The sequence below is a fragment of the Lissotriton vulgaris genome, chromosome 4_1, assembly GCF_964263255.1.
Source record: "Lissotriton vulgaris chromosome 4_1, aLisVul1.2, whole genome shotgun sequence".
Lineage (NCBI taxonomy): Eukaryota > Metazoa > Chordata > Amphibia > Caudata > Salamandridae > Lissotriton > Lissotriton vulgaris.
The window spans coordinates 1,819,033,420-1,819,055,688 of record NC_141691.1 but is presented as its reverse complement, the minus strand read 5'-3'; the positions used below and the strand labels follow the sequence as shown (position 1 = coordinate 1,819,055,688).

Genomic DNA, 22,269 nt, shown 5'->3' with positions numbered 1-22,269 from the left:
ACTGTAGATTTATGTGTTTGCCCTGCACAAACAGTAGTAAAATCAGGTACTATATGGGTGTGGCAGTTCACAAATGTCTTATAGCTTCAGCAATTTAGTTAGAAAAATGTCAGTAAGAAATGATTTCTCCTTCCAAACTATATCTTCTGCAACCTAGCAAATATTACTTTACAGTCGACATCGCTTGCGGGACCACAGGTACTTGGGACTTTTGTTTATGAACACTTTTTAACCCCTTCGCGGCCAGGCCTACCCCTCACCCCCCTCGTGGCAAGCCCTTTTTTGCCTATTTGGGATAATTCATGCTTAGGCTCAAATAACATTTTGTCCATATAAGGTATCCACTCCAAATGTGCGTCCTTTTTTTCCAGCATCCTGATAATTCTAAAGGTACCCAAGGTTTGTGGACTCCTCTGGAGGGTCCTGAGAAATTAGGCAAAATAAAGCATAATTTTGGGTTTAATGGGTGTCTGTGCTTTTTCCCTGCACATGGTATCAACAAAGTGTTTCTAGTGGTTAAATCAGCATCTTTCCAGATCCCAGGAATAGGCAGACTTTTGTAAGGAAACCAAAATGTTCTACACAGTTTTGGCACTTTACCGGGACATAGCCCATTTTTCCTATTTTTGGTGCTTTTAGCCTCATTCCAGTTAGTGGTAGAAATGGGTAGGAAATCAATAATGGATCTTGGAAAGATATACATTTCTGAAAAGTAGACACAATTTTCAATTAAGCAAGGGGTGATTTGTGTAGTTCTTTACAGGTTGTCCTTTAGAAAGTAACAGTTGAAAAACAAAATATTGACATTTAGTTGAAATAAACAGCCATTTGTGCCTACATTTTCGCCTGTAACTTCTTATAGCTATGGTAGATTTTTTAAAGCAATATACCATTATGTCTGCAGGACCATTCTGGTTTCATGGATATATGAGGCTTGTAGGTTCACCAAGAACCTGAGGTACTCAGACCCAATAACTGAGTTGCACCTTGCAATGGTTTATCATTGTTTACCGGGTATACAGCAATTCATTTAGCGAAATATTGATAGTGAAAAATAGGTATCAAGGAAACCAGTGTTTTCGTGTATTGGGAACAAGATATGGAGTTTAGAAGAAGTGGTTATTTCTGCATCTCTGAATTTGTGGGTACCCATATTAGCATGTGAATTAGAGGGTATTGTTCAAAATTACTTATTTTTTCATTACCCCAGGAATTTTGGACAGAGCTGCCAACTTCCGAACAGGGGAACAGGTGAAGTCTCAATGTCGGCTCAACATCCTGTGACTCTGGGAAAATCACATAATCTCCCTAAGCCTAAAAAAAAAAAAAGAAAATAATGAATGAGTGTGAATATATGTAATGTTATGGGTGCTCATGTAAAGAGTATCAATACCTTTGGGTCAAGTTTGTTCTACATAAAACTGCAAAAAATTTATTTTGAAGCCTTGGTCAGAATAATACAATGCGTTACAACTAAAAGCCAAACTATGCCTTCTGACATACAGCTTGCCTCCACATGTCTAAGACTTGCATACTGATTTCACCATTCCATGTGAGCGGCTTAAAGGCATGGGTGAAAGATTCTTAAAATGGTAAAGTCAACAAAATAACTCCCTTTGGGGAATTATATTAGCATACCAATAATGCATTCACCACACACATCCCACTCAAGCACCCTTGGGTCACTTTATCAGTAGCCAGTAAGTCAGATCCAAATCTACAATCTGCAAAAATATATATAAACATTGTTAGCTTTTATTAAGTTGGTTCAGAAATTAAACATATTAAAACACCTTTATATATTAAAAACAAAGCATCATAATACACATTAAAAAACACACAGAATAATAGAGATCTAATAAAATTGCATTTGCAGCATAATCAGGAGTTCAAAATTCATTAACACATAACCACAGTAGTATATAATCATGGATTCGATACAGCATTCATAGATTCTGATAAATAACACAAAAAAACATGTATTTATAGGCCAAGAAAAAGCGACGCGTTTCGGAGTGTTTACCTTGATCCAACTTCCTTCTTCAGGCTTGTTAGTATTTGGTTATGACAGCAGTATCTATATACAAAAAAACATTTATTTTACGATTCCTGCAAAATTGTTTACATAAAAAACATCATATAGTTAGACATGAAACAACCCCCTAGCATCATCTTACTTATATTAATATTACAATATTAATTGTTAAAGAAACTCATTAATAGTCCTAATTCCTTGAGTTACTGGCTCGGAACATGCTATAAGACCCTTCCGACATCAAACTGATGGAATCAAACAATTCAGAATCACTGATTCACTCTACCACAATCTTGTCAATCACACAATAAAAACAAACCATATCATACGTGATGGGCCAGCTACTGAATTGTTTGATTTCATCAGTTTGACGTCGGAAGGGTCTTACAGCATGCTCAGAGCCAGTAACTCAAGGAATTAGGACAATTAATGAGCTTCTTTAACAATTGTTTAGGATTGTTAGAACATTTTGGCAAAAATATTAATATATGTAAGATGATGTTATAAACTTTATAAAAGTTTACCATTTTGTAAAGAAATCACAGGGGTGCTGGTTGAAAGTTCCTTGCAGTCCACCACCCCTATGTTCAAACTAATCACAGCAGGTTGCAAATAACAATCCTCCTAATTATTATTCATTGCCAGGTCGTCCCTCAACCCCCTGGAAATGGACAGTATGGATAGTGGCCTACTAGTGTATATGTGGTATCACAAATTTAGAGATGAGTCACAAAAAGTCAGTGCACAATTTGCTCCCAAAGTTTGCAATCTCTCTGTCAGTCACTCAGGCTCTTGATTTGTTATCTGTGAGACTACTAAATTGTGCATGGTATAATGTGCATCTGCAATCCATAGCATAGAACCTGGAACGCATGCCTTCTAGTTGAAAGTGGACAATGCCTCAGGACTTTTTTTGGCTCATTCTGTGTGGCTAAACGTACATGCTTTTGATTCATAGAAACTGCATCCATTTCAGTTAGACCACATCATTGATTTTGTAACAATGGCACTACCCTTAAAGCTTGATATTAAAGGATAATGTGATTCTGAACAAATGTGGAGGGGTTAAAAAATCGCAATATACAACCCTCAAAAATTACACACTATTATAATTGTAAGATATATATAAGGTTTTATATAAACTTTTTTAAGGCGTAATACATCAGTTCCAAGGGTAAACAGTTCTCTCATATAAAAGGTCACCTCAGTCATAAAATGTGTATCATACTTTTGAAAAATACTGATAACTCGATGTTTGTCTTTCAGTAAAATGTTAATAGAGCAAATCGAGGTTTTAAACCTCCCTGGCTCAGAATTAGTTTGAACAAAGTGTACTTAAAGTGCATGAATGTACAATAGAAGATACCCCAACTGTTAAAAGTTGAGTTGTTGATTGACTGCGGTGTGAACCCTAGTAAAGCAACAGACCCAATCCCTTGCAAGGTGAACAGAAAAGTCAGTAAATTAACCTGTGTTTGACCCTTGATAGCTAAATGCGAAAAGCAGTCAGGCTCAACCCCTTGTGTGCTTCTGTCAGCCAACGGCCATCGCGTGCACTACCTTCATAGTGCTGCGCGGATGTATGACGTTACAACGCATACTTTTACCAAGCATACCATTACAACGCAGTATTTACAACGCATACCGTTACAACGCATAGCGCTTAGAGGTGCTGGATAGTGGTAAGTATAATTTTATATTCCAACTCCAGTCCCAGTGGATACTAGGGAAGGTGTTGGATATAAAATTATACTTATTCCCTATCCTAGAGCGCCCCCCAGCGCAATGCGTTGTAATGGTATGCGTGGTAATGCCTGCGTTGTAATGGTAGTGCGTGGTAAAAACTTTGTTGTAACAGTTGTATACCGTGCTGCGCACGTCTATTGGTCGACGCGGCCCAGCCCACTCCGCTAAACTGCTGCACCGCGGCTAACTTAGATGCAATGTGTAAAGTATTGCATCACTCAAACAGTAATAATGAAAATGCTAAATGCACAAAAAATCCCAAATCAAATTTGAAAAACGGGGTACATTAAAATAAATTATTTGATACAAAAATGGCAAAAATCCAATCTGTAGAACCGGAGTTATTTATTTTAGAGGTTTTTAGCAAAAACTAGTGCCTAGAAAATCAAAGCACCAATTGATGAAATCTATACGCGTGACATTGGGTCAAAGTTGAATAATATGGCAGACCTCAATTGAGCGTGGTTCAGATACATGAAGTGGATCGGGCTTGTTCAGCGCATACCTTCGGAATTCTTGAGAAAAGTGTTCTGAGAAGGTAAAGTTCAGTGGGGCAAGACTGCGGAGGGTGCCTGATAAGGGAGGATCATTCCCAGATAGCCTTAGGCCAAAATTGCTGTAAATATTTTTATGTTCAGACATAGTTTCTGAAATGGAAGTTAAAAATCTCCTGCGGGTTGTGGCAAAGGGATGTACCGAAGACAGTTCCACAAGGTTGGACAACGCCACAGCGAAGGACCACTCAAATGGATTCACTTCTGGGGAGGAGAACATAGCGTGAGAATCTGTAAATTCAATACAACTGATGAGGTAACTCAGGCGGATAGGCGAGCTGGCTGGTCCCGGTCTTCTAATTTGTCTCACAGCAGGTTTTAGCCAAAAACCCCACCTTTGGGATTTTGCGTTTCTGGGCATTTTTAGCACCACTTCCAAGGGGCTAGGACTGGAGGGGCACCACTTGGAGGGTCAGGACTCACTCAGGCTGGGTCCAGGTTTAAGATGGAGGACGCCTTTTGGGTCCCTGTGGCTATGAGCAGGATGCCAGTCTTATAGAAAAGCAGTACAGCAGAGTGGAAATCCTTCCAGCAGCATAGCAGTCCTTCTTCCTGGCAGAGTATCCATTGGTCCAGAAGTCAACTGAAGAGTTAGTGTCTGAGGTCCTACTTTCATATCCTGACGCCTTTGTTCTGGATGGTGGGAGAAGCTTATAGACAGCAGCTTTGAAGTGAATGGAATTTCATGCCTCCCCTGCTCTGGCTCAAAGCTGGCTACAGTACCAATGTGAGGTTGTTAGCCCCTTTGTGCGAAGGCAGAGCATATGCTTTCCAGTTGTAAGTGGGTCTGTACTCAACTCCGCCTCCCCCCATCCTACTAGGAGATGGCCCATACAGTCATACCTAATCCCTCTATTGTGTAACTCTCTGGGAGAAATTCTCAAAATATAACTGTCAGTCACACCGAGTCACATAACCCAGGCCATGCAACAGGCACAAAAAGGCAAAGGGGAGAAAATGGCAACTTTAAAAACGTGGCATTTTAAAAATTGTGAACAAAAACCCGACTTTACCATTAAATAGGGGTCTTCACAGCAATTCCAAACTCACTAAACATGTTATAGTTACCAGCTCCCACTTGAAAATTAAAGCTTATTAAATTTAATAAGGAATTGTCAATATTATTCTGTGGAGAGGTACATTTAGGAGGTTTTCACTACCATGACATGTAAAACTAAAACTTACATGTTTTCATTACACAGCACGTGCCCTATGGACTACCTATGGCCGACCTGATAGGAGACTGATATGCAAGTAAATGGGAGTTTAAGGCTTGGCAATGGAAGTTTAATGACAACTTGACATGGCAGCTTAAAGTTGCATTCAGGCTGATGTGACAGGCCTGGGACATGGTTTAAGGTACTGCATACGTGGGTGGCACAACACGTCCCACAGGTAGCATTTAATGCTACTGTCCCACTTGTAACATTTAATTTACAGGACTTGGGTATATGTCAATTGGATATAAGCAAAATAAGTGGAGAGTAAAGGCAAATGGTTTGGGGGTGACCCTACAGACCAAACCAGGTCCACCACCAGCTATAATATTTACCAATCAAATTTGAAATAAGATTTCAAAATGTCATCTCTAAGCTTGCATGAATTACCAGTATGAACTAAAATTAACTGTGGATTTATCTTGACTTGCATATATCAAACTGTAAAATAATAGGCAATACTCAGCATGTAAAAGAAATTGATAGATGCAACTACTGCTTCTAAACACATCAAGATATATTGTCCGCAAAATAAAATAGTTTAGAGCATTTGATGGGAGCATGGCAGCATTTGCAAGGCTGGAGGGAACATTCATAACTCAGATCTGGCTGCATAACTGTCTATCTTATTACTTCACCATTATTATTTTGAGCAGATCTGCTAAACAAACAAAACAGAATTTTGTTTTTTTATGAAACTCAAAGCTTGACAATACCAGAACTTTTAAATCACTTATAGATATAACCGATCTCATGATGAAATGCCAAGGACCTGATTATGCATAACAGCACAAAGCACTAGTGTACATTGTGGCTGAGATGTAAACATAAAGCAGCATATATCATCCAATCACACGGTATAACCATAAGAGTAATGAGATAAGTGCCACTTGACTTGAATGTTTTAGGTTTTTCTGACTTTGATCAGCTTACTAGGTAAAGAAAGAAAGTGATGTTCACACTATCAGTACTTGTATTGGAGTCTTCCTAATAATTCCAGGCAGTTGAATGTTACTACATGCACAAGGCAGGAGGTTGATTATGGAAATGGTTAAAAGATTAGTATCCAAGGGCATTATGAGTTAGACTTCAAAGGTCTGCCACTTTTTAGAAGCAGTAGGGGATTAGATAGGCTGTGAAATGGGAGGTGTCCAGCTCATCTCTTGCTGTGAGGGGTAGTGTGTGTCTTTGCAGGGCTCCAGTGAGAATCCTAGTTTGTCTGGGTAAGGACACCATAGATTTCTAATTGTGGTGCCAGTGTTCACATTGTGCCGTTTGACTGCAGGGTTCAGGTAGTAGTGCTGATTTTGTAGTCAGGGCTGCAAGATCAGAAAGCGCCATAGTGGCTCTATGGAGGACAGTAGTACCTTACATCACAGAGTGGCTAAGTGTTGTGTTGTATATGTTTGTATTATGTGCCATGCCTTACGTGACTGTAGGGAACTTCTATCTCTGTGGAATTCCAGAACGGAAGGTACGGCGGAGAACAGTGACAATGGAGCTGATGCCTGAGATTTGCGGACGTTACTTCTTTCTTGTTGGATATATATAAATATATATTCTTAGTGGCACTATTGGCCATGACACTGTAACACAGGTATACTCCAAGCGACGAAAGTCAAATATAGTTCGGGCATGTAGAAGACATAGGTGGCTCCACTTGCATACCAATACGATTGAATTATGTTACCATTATGTTATTGTGTTTATAATCTACTGTGCGCATCAGGAGATCTAACAGTGAATAGATGCACTTTTTAACACATATTTTTGATAGATGTACAATATTCAAATATGGCTGCTATGTTAGTTGACAGCACTTATCAAGAAATAGTCCATTGTTTGTGTCTACATCTATGTATAGACTTCCTGTAGCACTGGCCAGTTGGTGTGATCAAGACACCTTTGCTGTCGAAACGCATTGCCTTTAGAAAATAAACTTTGGTTTGCTCTGAGTGCGAGTGCTTCTTTGAAGAAGTGTGCTGTGGGATTATTATTGTGGGGAGACCTGCCTGGCGTACACTCGCCATCTATCTACGGGCCACGGACTTCGTGATTCTGGGTCATTTGCGTACATATATATATGGATGAATCAATCAATGAATGGTTTAGGTATAAGGAAGACTATTACAGGATACATGAAGAGAGAGAATCGAGATGCTACTTATTTGGTAGAACATTTGACTGTGTGATATTGTGCAGTAAAATGTCACATATTCTTTTCTTCAGGAGGAAGAGTTCATGAAACCCCTAGCTTGGAGGTACTAGCACGTAATTTACTGACTTGAAAACAAACTGGAATCTGAAAACCTATATGTCAGTCCTCAGAAATAGGACTAAAATATAGAACTAAAATGTTATGTCAACGGCTAACAACATTCTTCACAGCTTCACGAGAGTACATGCATGTATACCTATTCCATCATGCTCACCCAAAGTGGCTACTGCCGATTTCTTTATACCAGAGCAATGCTCTGTGTTCCAAGCTGTTTAGCCTGGCTCTGAAACAGTGTACCAATGGCCTGAATTTGAAAGGGTGCCAGACTACCAGAGGGGTTTTAGTATAATGTGTAATTATATCCCCACATTATTTAAAGTCCTTTCAAGCCGTCTATAGATTATGACTTAGCCAGGAAAAATGTTCTTTTGAAAGAATGTTTGCTAGAACAAATGGGATCATCCCACATTATTCCACAATTTACGTGTCGTGCTGACACAATGGGCATTCTGGTTTGATTTGCCTTCATCATGCCCTGTATAGCATAGGACCTTGAGATTAGCCCTTCATCGAATTGAAAGCGGATAATGCCTCAAAAATCCTTCAGCTCACTCACTGTGGATTCCTAGAAGTCATATCTATTTTGTTTGGACCATGTAATTGATTTTCTACCAGTAGATCGACCCTCTTGATAATAAAGCATAGTGTGAGCACATATGGAGGACTTATAAAATCACAATATACAGCTCTCACAAAACCTATGTATTCACAAGCACCTGCTGACACAGAGGGCAGGCGTTCTGGTGTAGAATTACATATGTGGCATGCACTGGAAAAAAAAAACGTTTGTAGGCAAATGTTGACTATTGTCCTTCATATGGGGATCACAATTTTCATCATGAATCCCAATGACGTGTGTGTGTATAGGTTAGGGGCACTGTCTCCTGCCTTTTTAGACCATTTGTGTACATTAATTGAAACCTTGGACCTGGGGGATACGTAGCTTGGTGACTGGGCCCACGGCAGTAGTGAGGCCTTTGTAAGAATTAATACATCAAGTGAGTGTCTGTACTAAGTCAAATTTCTGGCACTGTGAAGCAGAAGCCAGCTTATTGTATATGGTAAACTCTTTCTCATTAGTGTACACCTTCATGGAGAAATGATTTCTGTAGTGCGATTTACCTCAGCCTCAATTCCTGCATTTGTATGCCCGAGAAGGGGACAAGGGATTATTGACAGACCTCATTTAAGGATTATTTTTGGGGTGATTCTCTAGAAGTTGAAACTAAAAAAAACATGTTGTTTGAATACGCTTGTGCATTTGGATACCCTACTCTATGAAATACATGTTTCACGTTTTTTTTCTGAGTGCTAGCGCCATTGCAGCATGAAAGCTGTTGATCTCTATTCAATAAATAAATAGAAATAGGACAGGGCACACCTTCTTATGGCTAAACCTGTAATCAGTATTATTCCAAGTCTCAATAAGCAACATGAAAAGGGGTAATCTTACATCAGTCTCGCCCACCATGCATTATTCTGTAGACACCAGCAGCAGCCCGTGAAGGTGAGAACGGTGGGGCCCGGCGTGGGTGGATTTCATCATACAACAACGAGGGGAAATTCATTATTTATTCAATTTTCCCTGTGGTCGTCAGTCGAATATCCCCCTCCCACCCCAACCCAGCCCCACTGCTCCTACCTGCATGGGCCACTCCTGGGAGACACGCATGCGGTTTCTCAGTGGAAAAGCTATAGAGATATTTGTATGTCCCAGATGTTTCTAATATTAAGTATATCATTTATCCCATCCTAAAGATGCATTGATATTATCTACATTCTGCATAAAACATACACAGCTAGAACAGACTCTGGGACCACTCACATAGTGGCCATGTATAACCCCGAAGGATCTAAACACTTAAATCCATATTTAGCCAGGTAAGCTGAATTTAGGTCAATTAATATTTAAGTAATATGAGTTGTGCATTGTGTCTGAAGAAGACTACTTTACCAGGTTGCAAGAGTGCTGGCAGGGTGCTCCTGGCTTTGAACACTGTTAGTAAATGTTTTTTTCTCTCTCCCAATTTATCTGCTGACTTTAGGAAGTTTTTTTGCAATTCTGATCACAAATCTGTTATGGATGATATTGGGTAAACTGTCCAAGCAAGTGTATAGGGTTATTTCCAAGAAGAATTTTAAGCAACGATGACCACGTTGTAACATATTTAGAATCAACTTCACGTACAACATGCATTATATTTTCTAGTTCCAACATAAAGGAGCCTATGATTGTGGCTATGTATAATTCAGTCGGAAACACTTGGGTACAATCACGTAGTTGATGTCTTGTCTCCTCTTCTTTAAGAGTAGTGGTTTCAGTAAAAAAAAGAGTGACTCTATTCACAATCAGAGAAATTAAGCATATGGCCGGGATGCCTGTCACCCCCTCCCAACACAATCCCCAAGGATGGGAAGACGGACACAGTTCTGAACTTTTGGAAGGCGGGAGGGAGTTACCCTCCCGGCCGTATTTATTAAAATATGAAACAAAATTAAAACATTAAAATAACAGTTTCATATCATGTACAATTTTCATTTATTACATTTTGATGAAGACATGTTCTTTGGCTAACCTTAACAACTCTCTAGTACAAAGGTTTTCCCAGCCGAGTCTAACATCCTGCAAATGCATACTTTCTAAATTAAAATTGTACATCCTAGCATTATGGGCCAACGGCAAGGTCGCAACCGGTGTCAGATCCCTACTACCAGAACTCTCCCCCTCATGGTGTGAGGGCGGCCGCGCAGAGGACTGTACCTTCTGTGCCAACTCCAATTTCCCTTGTCTTGCGGGGGCCCCCATTTTAACTCGACGCCATCTTAAAGGTCGTCCGAGGACCCGTGTGGGGTGTCTGTAAGAAGGCAGCGTGGACCCCCCTCCCACCCCACACTGTCTATCACATCCGCCGTTGCGGATATCCGGGCCCCGGGAAATTCGTAGGAGGGGCATCTAGCCGCCTCCTCCCCTGGAAGGGGCCTATGGCCGTCTTCCCTTAGGCGACCCATACTTAGTGGGTGCCGCCTCCCTGTGGGAGGGGCCAATGGCCGCCTCCCCCCCGGGCGCTCCCATCCATAGTGGGTGGCGCCCCCCCTCTAGGGACCTTGAAATTACTGCTCACCGATCATGACCTTACCGCCCGACCAAAAAATAAATACGACAATTGTTTACCTACTAAGGAAGAAAATTATACTGTACATTGCAATATTTGTCTATACTACTAGACATTCATCACATCATTAAACTAGACCGTTATCATCCGCTAACCCAAGGGAAGAAGATGTTATCAAGCAAATCACTTTATTGCAGTACTAACATTGCGATGTTATTAACCGCTAAACAAAGGGAAAAAAGATGTTATCAAAGCAAATCACTTTATTGCAGTACTAATGTTGCCATAAGGGGCTGGTGGGTGGGTCAAAATTGCTCCTTGTTCCGTCGAGGGCTCACGTGCAACGAGTGGGTGCAGCTTCCAAGCACAAGAACAAGAGGATGCTTCTTCGGATTCCTGCTCTCTTTATTCCTCTTCGGGAGGGCGTGTACCCTCCTCCGGTACGCCTACTGGGCGTGGCCAACGGTGTAGGTGTCTAGAACAACCCCTCTTGGGCGGGAAAAAGGCGCGCCCCGGCTACGCCGCTTCGGGCATACCAGCCGTGACACGCCCCGCCCAAAATGGTTTCCCGGGGGGGATGCGGGCCCCCAACCATACGTTCGGGGGGACCGAGTGGTCGCCCCTTTCCATATGGCCAGGATGCCTGTCACCCCCTCCCAACACAATCCCCAAGGATGGGAAGACGGACACAGTTCTGAACTTTTGGAAGGCGGGAGGGAGTTACCCTCCCGGCCGTATTTATTAAAATATGAAACAAAATTAAAACATTAAAATAACAGTTTCATATCATGTACAATTTTCATTTATTACATTTTGATGAAGACATGTTCTTTGGCTAACCTTAACAACTCTCTAGTACAAAGGTTTTCCTAGCCGAGTCTAACATCCTGCAAATGCATACTTTCTAAATTAAAATTGTACATCCTAGCATTACGGGCCAACGGCAAGGTCGCAACCGGTGTCAGATCCCTACTACCAGAACTCTCCCCCTCACGGTGTGAGGGCGGCCGCGCAGAGGACTGTACCTTCTGTGCCAACTCCAATTTCCCTTGTCTTGCGGGGACCCCCATTTTAACTCGACGCCATCTTAAAGGTCGTCCGAGGACCCGTGTGGGGTGTCTATAATAAGGCAGCGTGGACCCCCCTCCCACCCCACACTGTCTATCACATCCGCTGTCGCGGATATCCGGGCCCCGGGAAATTCGTAGGAGGGGCATCTAGCCGCCTCCTCCCCTGGAAGGGGCCTATGGCCGTCTTCCCTTAGGCGACCCATACTTAGTGGGTGCCGCCTCCCCGTGGGAGGGGCCAATGGCCGCCTCCCCCCCGGGCGCTCCCATCCATAGTGGGTGGCGCCCCCCCTCTAGGGACCTTGAAATTACTGCTCACCGATCATGACCTTACCGCCACAGGCCGGATAGTTGACCGGCTATCCGGCCCCCCCACAAACTCCTACTAAAGGTCATGCTTTTACAAACCCCTTAACCATGCTATGAAGTCTCCTATGAGTAAGACATTCCCCTCCCGGGACAAATGGACCCCATCATTGAGATACATGTGATCCCCCCGAATACATCCATGCGTAATACAGTGCAACTGCGCCGAGCGAAACAACCTACCAAGTTTGTTATTGACCTTTTTCACTGAATGGTTCAGTGCTGACACCGAGAGGCCCCCCCGCCACACCTTCCTGGGAATCATGTGGGACCATGCTATCATGCACCCTGGGATCCTTCTCGCCAGCCAGCTAACAGTAGATAAAACTCGCTCGAGTAGTACTCGCCGACCGAGTGTCACCAAGTCATTGCCCCCCAGATGTACTATGATTACAGATGGCGGTGACCTCTGCCGCCCTAGCAGTTCCTCGACAAAACCTTGAAACTGGTCAATACAGCGCCCGCCCCTTCGGTGAAAGGTCACTCTGTACCCGTATTCCCCAGCTGCGTGAGTCACGTCACCTGCTTTGAATACGTCCCCGGCCCGCCTCACGTATGAGTGGCCCACGACCCACACCACTCTCTCCTCAGCCGGTGATCTCTGACCGCTGGTCCCCAGGTGCCGGGTCGACTGCACAGTCCGCCCCGCATAGCATGCTCGCGAAACTGTAAACCAAACAGAAGACAAGAAGCGTGAGTGCATGACATTGACTTCACAACATGTGCAACCGCACATACCTTTTATAACAGTTCGAGGACCATCGTCCCAGTTGTTTCACCTTCTCAACGCTCTGACCCCTGGCTGTAGCCTCTGTAGCAGCCCCTATCCTAAAGGAATGGGTCCCAAAATCGCCCGGGTCCAAGCCCGCCGCTGCGATTGCCATTGTTAGCACCCTCTGAAACTGAAACCTCGCCAGTGGGGTGGCGTCGATGTGTCTCAGCAGGCTTCCCCCCCATGTGTCCACCCTTCGCGCCAAATATTCCTCAACGCACTTCACCGGGCACATGGGGGACCCTCGTAAGCGCTGGACAACAATACTGTCTCCCATAGCACTCTGGTCAGTCTCGGACCTGGCTATTGTGACCACCATTGAATCACCCTTAATCAGAATGTGATCCCGACTCAGACCTCCCTCCACATCTTTCTTATTTCTTGCCACCAGCTCGCTCACCCGCATAGCTCCATGGAACGCTAATGCGAAAGCGGCCCGGAACAGCACTGCCTCGAACTGGGAGGAACATGTCGTGGGGAGTATCGACATCAGCAGGGACAACCTGTCTAACCCAATCGGGCGCCTCTCGTCTACTCTACGACCCTCAAGGCGTTGCCAACCACGAAGGGCTTTCTTTACCAAAAAGGACGATGTCGGGTCCTTGATGCCATGCGCCTGCGCCATGAATGAAATGGCATAGAAATAATTGCCTATGCCTCCAAACTAGTTAAAGTACACACTAGTTTAAGTACAAGTAAACCACAATTTATTAGTTTACCCAAAACAGTTTATGTTTTCAATTTGTATTCAATTTACAAACACAAAGGAGAAATTCAGAAAACACAGAACTAAGACCACTATCAACTTCATGTCTTAGCCTACACAATTTCACAAACACTTTATACATATATACAGTGAACCAAACATATAATTGACATTTACAAAAAAGTGACTTTCTACCAAAGAACAAATATCACCGTAAATAAATTCTAACAGATGGACACAAATAACCTTGTACATTTGTGAATGATGGAAAACTTCTTACAAACATTTACTAAAACACGGGGAGAGGAGAGAACAAAGTGTTTTCAAAAATAATTCAACTCCCACGACCTGAACAGGATATAATCAATTAAATATCAGGAATATTGCCCATTTCTGCGTCAATAACAATGGCCAACTGGCCAAGAGAGAAGGGGGGTGCCGACGCGTTTCGAAACCTGATTAGTGACTTGCAGGATTCTCGTCAGGGCAGTGTGAGTCTAGTCCATGGGAACTGTTTAAAATAAAAAACAAAGCAAAGTGTTTATTAAAAAAGGGGGTCCTCTAGCCACTACTCTTAGGCCAACGCGAGTGCCGGAATAAAGCATACCTTGTGTTTATCCTGCCCACGGTCAGTCCTGTTTATGTAGAAGTGTCGTCTAGGCTTTGTGGTTTGCACTGCAACAGAGTAATGAGTATATTGAGTCTCGTGTAGAAACACGGGAGGGCCTAACTTAGGCATGGACGTCAAACTACTGTTTGTTTACCTGTGTAAATCTTGGGGTCTTTGCAACTCTGTGCGATATCTTAGCTCACTTGGGGTTATATTCGTGCTTTCTGAAACAAGTAGACAGAGCGCGTTTTAATAAACTGCTTGCTTGCTGACAAACTCGTGTACCAACATTGGAATATGCCATAACTAGGTTCACTTACTTGGACATCGGTCCGCGGAGACCGCAGTTGGGGTTCTAGTTCTGTAATCGTTTTAATCCATAACAGTGACCCACTTAGTGAATCTATGGGATTAAGGAGAGGAACGTATAAACGCATTGATACGCTGTTTTCTAAGCTAGAATTTGCAGAGTTTGCAGTCCCAGTTGTCGGCGACTACCATGCTTACCGCAATTATTCCAAAACTCCGCTCAGTGTACTCGCTCCAGAACAACAGGCAGAGGGATGTGAGTGTCCCTGGCAAACGCCGGTTTGGAGATCCCGGACCATGTGATTCGTAACGGGCCAATCAGAAAAACGGCCGAGTTGTGGTGCTTTCTGGGGCCTGTAGTTTCAGAGAAAACACAGTCCATTCTTTTAAAGAAAACACAGATGCATTTTGGGGCATGTAGTCTCTAAACGGGGAAAGTTATGCCCTATTTATTTCGCTAAGGCTATTCAGGCCTTTGTTAACACTATCAAACTTGAGGATTAAATAAGCCTCCCTACGCAACAACATTGCGTCCACATCTTGGAAACGTTTGGGGTCAATCCATGCTAATGTGGTCCATTTGAAGTCATTCTCGGAATGGCTGTTACTGATGAAATGTTCCACCATGGGAGCAGTCAAGACTTTTTTCTTGAGACGGGATCGATGTTGGGTAATCCGAACATTAATGGGCTGGTTAGTTTTGCCTATATATACTCTGTTACACGGGCAAACCACCGCATAGACGACATTACGAGTTTTGCAATTCGTGAAGCAATCATGCTTCCATCTGATGCCATTGTTCATGAATGTGTCGCCTTCTAGCGTACTGGAACATGACACACAGTTGCCACATTTGTGGTGCCCACATATTGGTTTGAGCTTCCACTGTGCAACAAGGTCACTTTTGGGTGCTGTGATGTGACTGTCCGCTTTGATTAGATGTTGCCCTATGCTTCTATTCTTACGCATAGCGAAGATGGGTTTAGAGAGGGGGTGCTCCAAAGTCTCGAGTAGGTGCCAATTGTTCCGAATTATATTCTTGAATTGGTTTGTATGTTGGCCAAATGTTGTAACGCAAACCAATTGTTCCAAATCTTTCTTTTCTTTCTTTTTGAATAATGTCTCTCTTGGAGTAAATTTGGCCCTGTTTTTCGAATGTTTTAGCAATTTTTTTGGGTATCCTCTCTCTGCCATCTCACTGCAGAATCTCGTGGCGTGGCAGTCAAAATCACATAAATTGGTACAATTTCGCCTAATCCTCAACAATTGTCCGTAGGGCAAGTTGTTTTTTAATGATTGAGGATGCGAACTGGTGTAATGCAGAATTGTATTGCGATCAGTTTCCTTCTTGTGCAAGGAGGTAATCAACTTAGATTCGCTAGTTCCTACAGTAACGTCCAGGAATGTCATTTCTTTAGGGCTGTGATTCAGTGTGAATTGAATATCTGGGTGCCTGGAGTTCAACCACAGATGGAAGTGCTCGAGATCCGCCTGGCTCCCCTGCCACAGGAGCCAGACGTCATCGATGTATCTCAGCCACTGAGTAATATGGCCTGAGAAAGGGTTGTCATTCAAGACAAATCTCTCCTCATATTGTGCCATATAAAGCACTGCCAGTTCCGGTGCATAGGGACAACCCATGGCTGTCCCTTTGATTTGAACAAAAAAGTTACTCTCAAACTTGAAATAATTATTACGAAGAGTGATCTCCGCTAGTGCCACAATGAAGTTAGTCGGCACCCGGTGGGGTCTAGCTCTTTGATCTAAGTAGAGTTCAATGACCTCTAGAGCCTCATCCTGCGGTATCTGGGTGTAGAGTGAGGCAACATCCAATGTCACCATCAACTCAGTCTGATCATTGAATGCATGCCCCTCAATCTGTTTGATGAAAGCTGTTGTGTCACTGAGATGCGATCGGACTTGTGCTATGCAAGGTTTTAAAAAGAAATCGATATATTTCGACAATGGTTCAAGCACCAAATCGCATCCCGAGACAATCGGTCTGCCCGGGGGTGCCTTCTCGTTCTTATGAATCTTCGGTAAGAAGTAGAGAATAGGAGTACGTGGCATTTTTTTGTTCAAAAATTCATGTTCTTTCGGCCCTAAAAAACCTTCGTCCAAGCCTTCCTTGGTAATCCTGGATATTTTGTCCTGGATTGCGTGGACGGGATCTTCTTTTGAGGGTCTGTACCATTCCCTGTTGTTCACATGCATTTGGCCTTCAGCAAGATACATAGGCCGTGGCCAAAGGACCACTGCCCTGCCCTTGTCGGCTTGTTTTATGACTATTGAAGTGTCAGATTTCAGATCATCAATGGCTTTTTGTACACCTTTGCTGATGTTATTTTTCACGAAACTAGTTTTCTTCTCAAGTTTAGTGAGGGAAGACAGTACAGCTTGCTCAAAAGCAATGACCTGTTTTGGAATATTCGAGGTTGGAGTGAACCGTGACTTCACTCTGAGTCCAGTGGTTTCCTGTGTTGACGTTACCTCGGAACCAGCGAAATAAGTTTTTAACCTAACCTTGCGGCAGAAATCAAGTGCTTCTAATTTTAATTTCGTGAAATCCGTTCTCATCGTTGGAACGAATTTGAGGCCCAGGTTAAGAAGCATTTCCTCTTCCCTAGATAGTTCCTTATTAGAAAGATTAACAATAGTGGACATATTTAATTGTTGTTGTAATTTTTGTTGCGAGTTCGCATTTGCCATGGTTGCTTGAAACGAGGTCGCGTTTGGCCGCCCCTGGACAAAAAAGGAGCCGACCCTCTAGATGCGCCTCGTTTGTTAAAATTAGACTGCCTTGAGTCTGTGGAAGAATCAGAGGAAGTAGTGTCTGAAAAGGTCAGGAACCTATTTTTCGATCTACCCTGGAATGTATTTAGGGCCCCTCGTGACTCACCAGAAGTATAGAAATCCTCTTTTAAAAAAGGATAAACCCGATCAAGTTGGAAGGATTTAGAGTCTTTATCAAACTGTGCTGCTTTTGTATTCAAAGTGTAATCCTTGAAAGTCACCGAAAGACCCCTCGGAGCTGACAAGTTATGGATCAGCCTAAATTCCCCTGGGTCCTTCTTGGGAACCACTCCCAACGGGGAACAGATGAAATTAGTTACTGGCGGGTGCCTATATGGGCCAGCAACCCGGCCAAGGGCAACCTCTTTTTGCAATCTTCCTTTCAACCACCGCTGGATTATGCTGAGCCGACAGTTGGTTTCTACAAAGTGGTTCCCCACGAAAATCCCCCGCCGGGATGTGGAAACCATATAAGAAGCCGTTCCTCAACACCCCAGCGGAGACATGATCAGGGTATTCGTTTAGCCAGGGGATCATTGCCATGATATCAACGGGGGTAGGAAGCGGTACACAAAGGTCCTCCTCAGACCTGTTTGGCCCCCTCTCTACCCCCCGTATCACTATTCTTGGATCTGCACGAACTCTCGGGGTGTGCAGAATTTCCGCAACCTGCACACACATGTCTGAACTTACATGTCCCTTGTGGCCTTGTGCAATTGCCCCTGTTAAAATTCCAACAGACCCCTTTCTTACTCCCATTCCCACCATTCCTTGGTTGGTGGTCGCCAGCGGGGCCCGCTCGAAAGGGCGCCACAGGCTGTTGGCGGGAAGACCCCGACCCATTCCCGCCTAGCGAGGATGACTTCGTCACGCCCGGCAGGAGCTGCTTCTGCCAAGAGATCGAGTCGAGACAATCCGACGTCAGAGATGAATCGTACTCTTTGGCCTTACGAAACTTCATATCGTAACCCATCCACTCATTGCCCTCATACGTTTCATAAAAATCAATTATTCATGCCTGATAGCAGGCCAATTCGGGCAAAACCTCGGGCTTACGTTCCCCAATAATTGCAGTAAACATCGCAAAGGCCTTGGCCCAATTTGACATTGTCTCATCAACCCTGAAACCCGCCATTTTGGCTCGCCATACACTCGGGTGCCACAAATCCTTCTGTGTCTTAACATACTCCATCTTGCGATGGTCAGTCAGTAGAGAAAACATATTCACATACTTATCAGCCCATATCAATTCTTTTGTGGCCAACGGTATATGTTGGACCACCTTCTCCCGTCTTGGGGGCAAAGACCCCTCCCTTGCCATTGGCAATGCTTGCTTACCCGGCTCCATTGCTGCTCCCGCTGTTTTTTCGACGCCAGCTGCCGGTCCTTCCGAGGTCACCTGTGGGGGGACAAGAGGGAGATTCGCCTTCGCGGCATCTCGCGACTGCCGCAACTGCTGTATTAGTAACTTGGCCTCTTCGGCCGTGTCTCCCGGTGCCGTAGCACCCCCTGTTTTTCTGCCAAGCCATGCGGCCAACTGGGCGGCTAATTCCGGAGGCATGTCCTCCTCGCTGGCGGGCGTAACAACAACCGGAATCGGTTGGCCCGCGTCCGTGATCGGTACCGGGGCTTCGACTGGAATGACCGGGCTTGCCGGGGGTAACTCGGGAACCGGGACCTCCCCCCCTGCCATCCTATTCCTGATCCTTTTACCCCTCCCTGCGGGGACAACTCCTGGCAATGCTGGGCCTATAACTTTCTTCGGTTTACCAGTATTGTTCATCGCTGCCATCTGCTTCTTCATGCTCGCCATATCTTTTATCAGCATGCGAAGCATCTGGTCAGTCCCGGACTTCTTTCCCGCCTTCTTGCCAGGCATTGTTATCGGATATTCGATCCCCGTTGCTCAACACGGTCCTGGATCCGTAGGCTCGAAGTCGCTGAAAGAGAAACACAAGAATTACAAGTTCTCAAAATTGCTCCTTGTTCCGTCGAGGGCTCACGTGCAACGAGTGGGTGCAGCTTCCAAGCACAAGAACAAGAGGATGCTTCTTCTGATTCCTGCTCTCTTTATTCCTCTTCGGGAGGGCGTGTACCCTCCTCCGGTACACCTACTGGGCGTGGCCAACGGTGTAGGTGTCTAGGACAACCCCTCTTGGGCGGGAAAAAGGCGCGCCCCCGGCTACGCCGCTTCGGGCATACCAGCCGTGACACGCCCCCCGCCCAAAATGGTTTCCCGGGGGGGATCCGGGCCCCCAACCATACGTTCGGGGGGACCGAGTGGTCGCCCCTTTCCATTTTAATGGGAACTTAACTCCCCCAATTCTTCTCTTCCCATTGGAGAAACTTCAGCAATTTTGGATTCTCGAACACCCCCTAGGCTGCTCCAAGACATATACAGTCGCTGTATATTCTCAAGAGCACTCACATGAACTAAATATGTATGTGAGATTTTCACCAGGTGGAAATCACCACCTGTAGACGTATTGCACGCAATCACAACATTAAACATTATTTTCTACCTCTTTGTGGAAAATATATTCCACGTGGAGATGCGCCAACCTGTACAGTCCCTAAAATATAGAGTCATTATATAATATAGAGCCCTTACCCCCACACTCTCACTGTGGAACATTTCAATACTGACTTGACAATAGTACATTTGCAAGTATTTTTAAATTATGAATGAAACTGCAAAGCTTATGAGAACATCCACAAGCTCACAGCTAATTCATTTCATTTTGCAAGTGGGACCACTCAGCAACAGTTGACCCCCCCCCCCCCCACCCCACCTATGCCTAAACATATAGTCGAGGAATTTCAGCATTTATAGATCTCATTTGAAAGGATACAATTCGTGCAATGAATCAGGATTAGGACTGTGTCCGCAGACCTTCTTTAACTTTCAGAATTGGAGTATTCTGGAGATTGTTTCTTCTGGAGATTGATGTAATCCCATTTTGAGAGTCTCCAATCAATGTTTAACAAGGTTGTAGCGATTGTTTTGCATTGCTGTTGTCTAAGTGACTAGTAAGAAGAAATTCCAACTGTTTCTGCAGTATATGCATGAATGCCAAGCCAGGTGTTCACTAAGACTTCCTCTAGATAACATGACTGTGAAAAAAATGGGTGAGAGGGCAAATTTGATGACTAAGCAGGCCACTGGGGAGAAGAGTTTAGTGGTTCTGATTTTTTATGATTCAACAAACGGTTTCTTTCTCTGGCAAAGGCAAGGCCGATTGATAGCTCTTAGCTAACACCCCTACTCTAAATAATGGTATCACTAGGAATTATATATCATTCACAAATGGTGCCAAACAATATTCATGGCAGTGTAAATCAATATTATGTAAATGCTAAAAAATATTAGGAACAACCTAACTGAATGACATAAAAATCTCTTCTGTTTACCATTTTCAATGCTATTATTTCGTTATATTATTCAGTGTTAGTTAAGACTTATGCAGTAATGTACACTGCACTATTTTGTCTCTTTTCCAGCTGAATGTGGAGCATCTACAACAAACAATGAAGGGATATTACTCTCCCCAAATTATCCATTGAACTATGAAAACAATCATGAATGCATTTACAGCATCCAGGTGCAAGCAGGAAAAGGAATCAACATTTCAGCCAGAACATTTCACTTAGCACAAGGGGATGTTCTAAAGGTGAGTTCTTCATGTTGCACAACAGATATCCTACGTGGGATAAAAATGTCCTTGGGAGTGTGTTTTGACGAATGTTACATAAGGATGGCGAGCATGAGATCTCGAATAGTTGAACGAATGTTACATAAGGATGGCGAGCATGAGATCTCGAATAGTTGTATTGCATAATACTCCTATTTTGACAGCCTATTAGCTTGGAATGTAAATTGAAGCAATAGGGCACAATTTTAGCCAAAGGCTTTCAGAGTAAATTACTCAAAATTGGCCTTTCATAATGACTGGACGCTGTAGCAGGAATTTCTTCATATAAACCGAGGCTAATTAGTGTGGTTTCATGTATTGTTTATCCTTATATCAGGAAAGGGATTCATGTGTGCCACATACTGAAAAGTGCTATGGTTTTGTGTTAAATAAGCCATCATATTTAAATTGATTAGCTGAAAACTCATGGAGTCATTTTGATTAGGAGTGTAAGAAATTTGCGCAATTTACTTTTGCATAATTACACAAAATGGTGAAATTACAGGTTACCTGAAATGCAAAATTGGCATTTGCCTTTATGTTTTAGCATAAAATGTGTACTCACATCTACTTTGGACTCAAAGTTGCATTTTCTGGTTTAAAAAAAAAGTGCAAAAAAACAAAGCACCCTGGAAAAACTGCCGCTCGACCTGTCACTTGCATAGTTGTTCTGGGTTTTCAGTACATTTTTACTGCAAACTGTGCATTCGCAGTACATTTTTACTGTGAATGGGCTATAATACCATAATTACGAGAATTTCAATTAACAAAAGTAGCACGAAATTACTGATTTAAAATAAATTAAACTTAGTAATTCAAATTGTGCCCGGGCTTAACTTAGACCCATGAGGTAAAAGTATTCACGTGTCCCTACAAGCAGCTTTAGCATAAATCCCAAAAGCTACTGGTACATGGATCAAATGGCATGACTGTTTTAAAAATGAAATGTGACAAACTTGCTATGTTCAGTGGCTATTAATCTCTATCATTTAGATACAGTCAATTATTGAA

At 43.3% G+C, this 22,269-nt stretch overlaps 1 protein-coding gene across 1 annotated transcript in view; it reads left to right on the top strand.

Moving 5' to 3' along the window:
- Positions 1–22,269, top strand: part of CSMD3 (CUB and Sushi multiple domains 3) — a 2,596,150-nt gene that overhangs the window by 1,576,998 nt on the left and 996,883 nt on the right. The window contains exon 23 of the mRNA XM_086918068.1: positions 21,068–21,237. Within this exon, the coding sequence (XP_086774194.1) occupies positions 21,068–21,237 (170 nt within the window). The remainder of the gene's footprint in view (positions 1–21,067; positions 21,238–22,269) is intronic.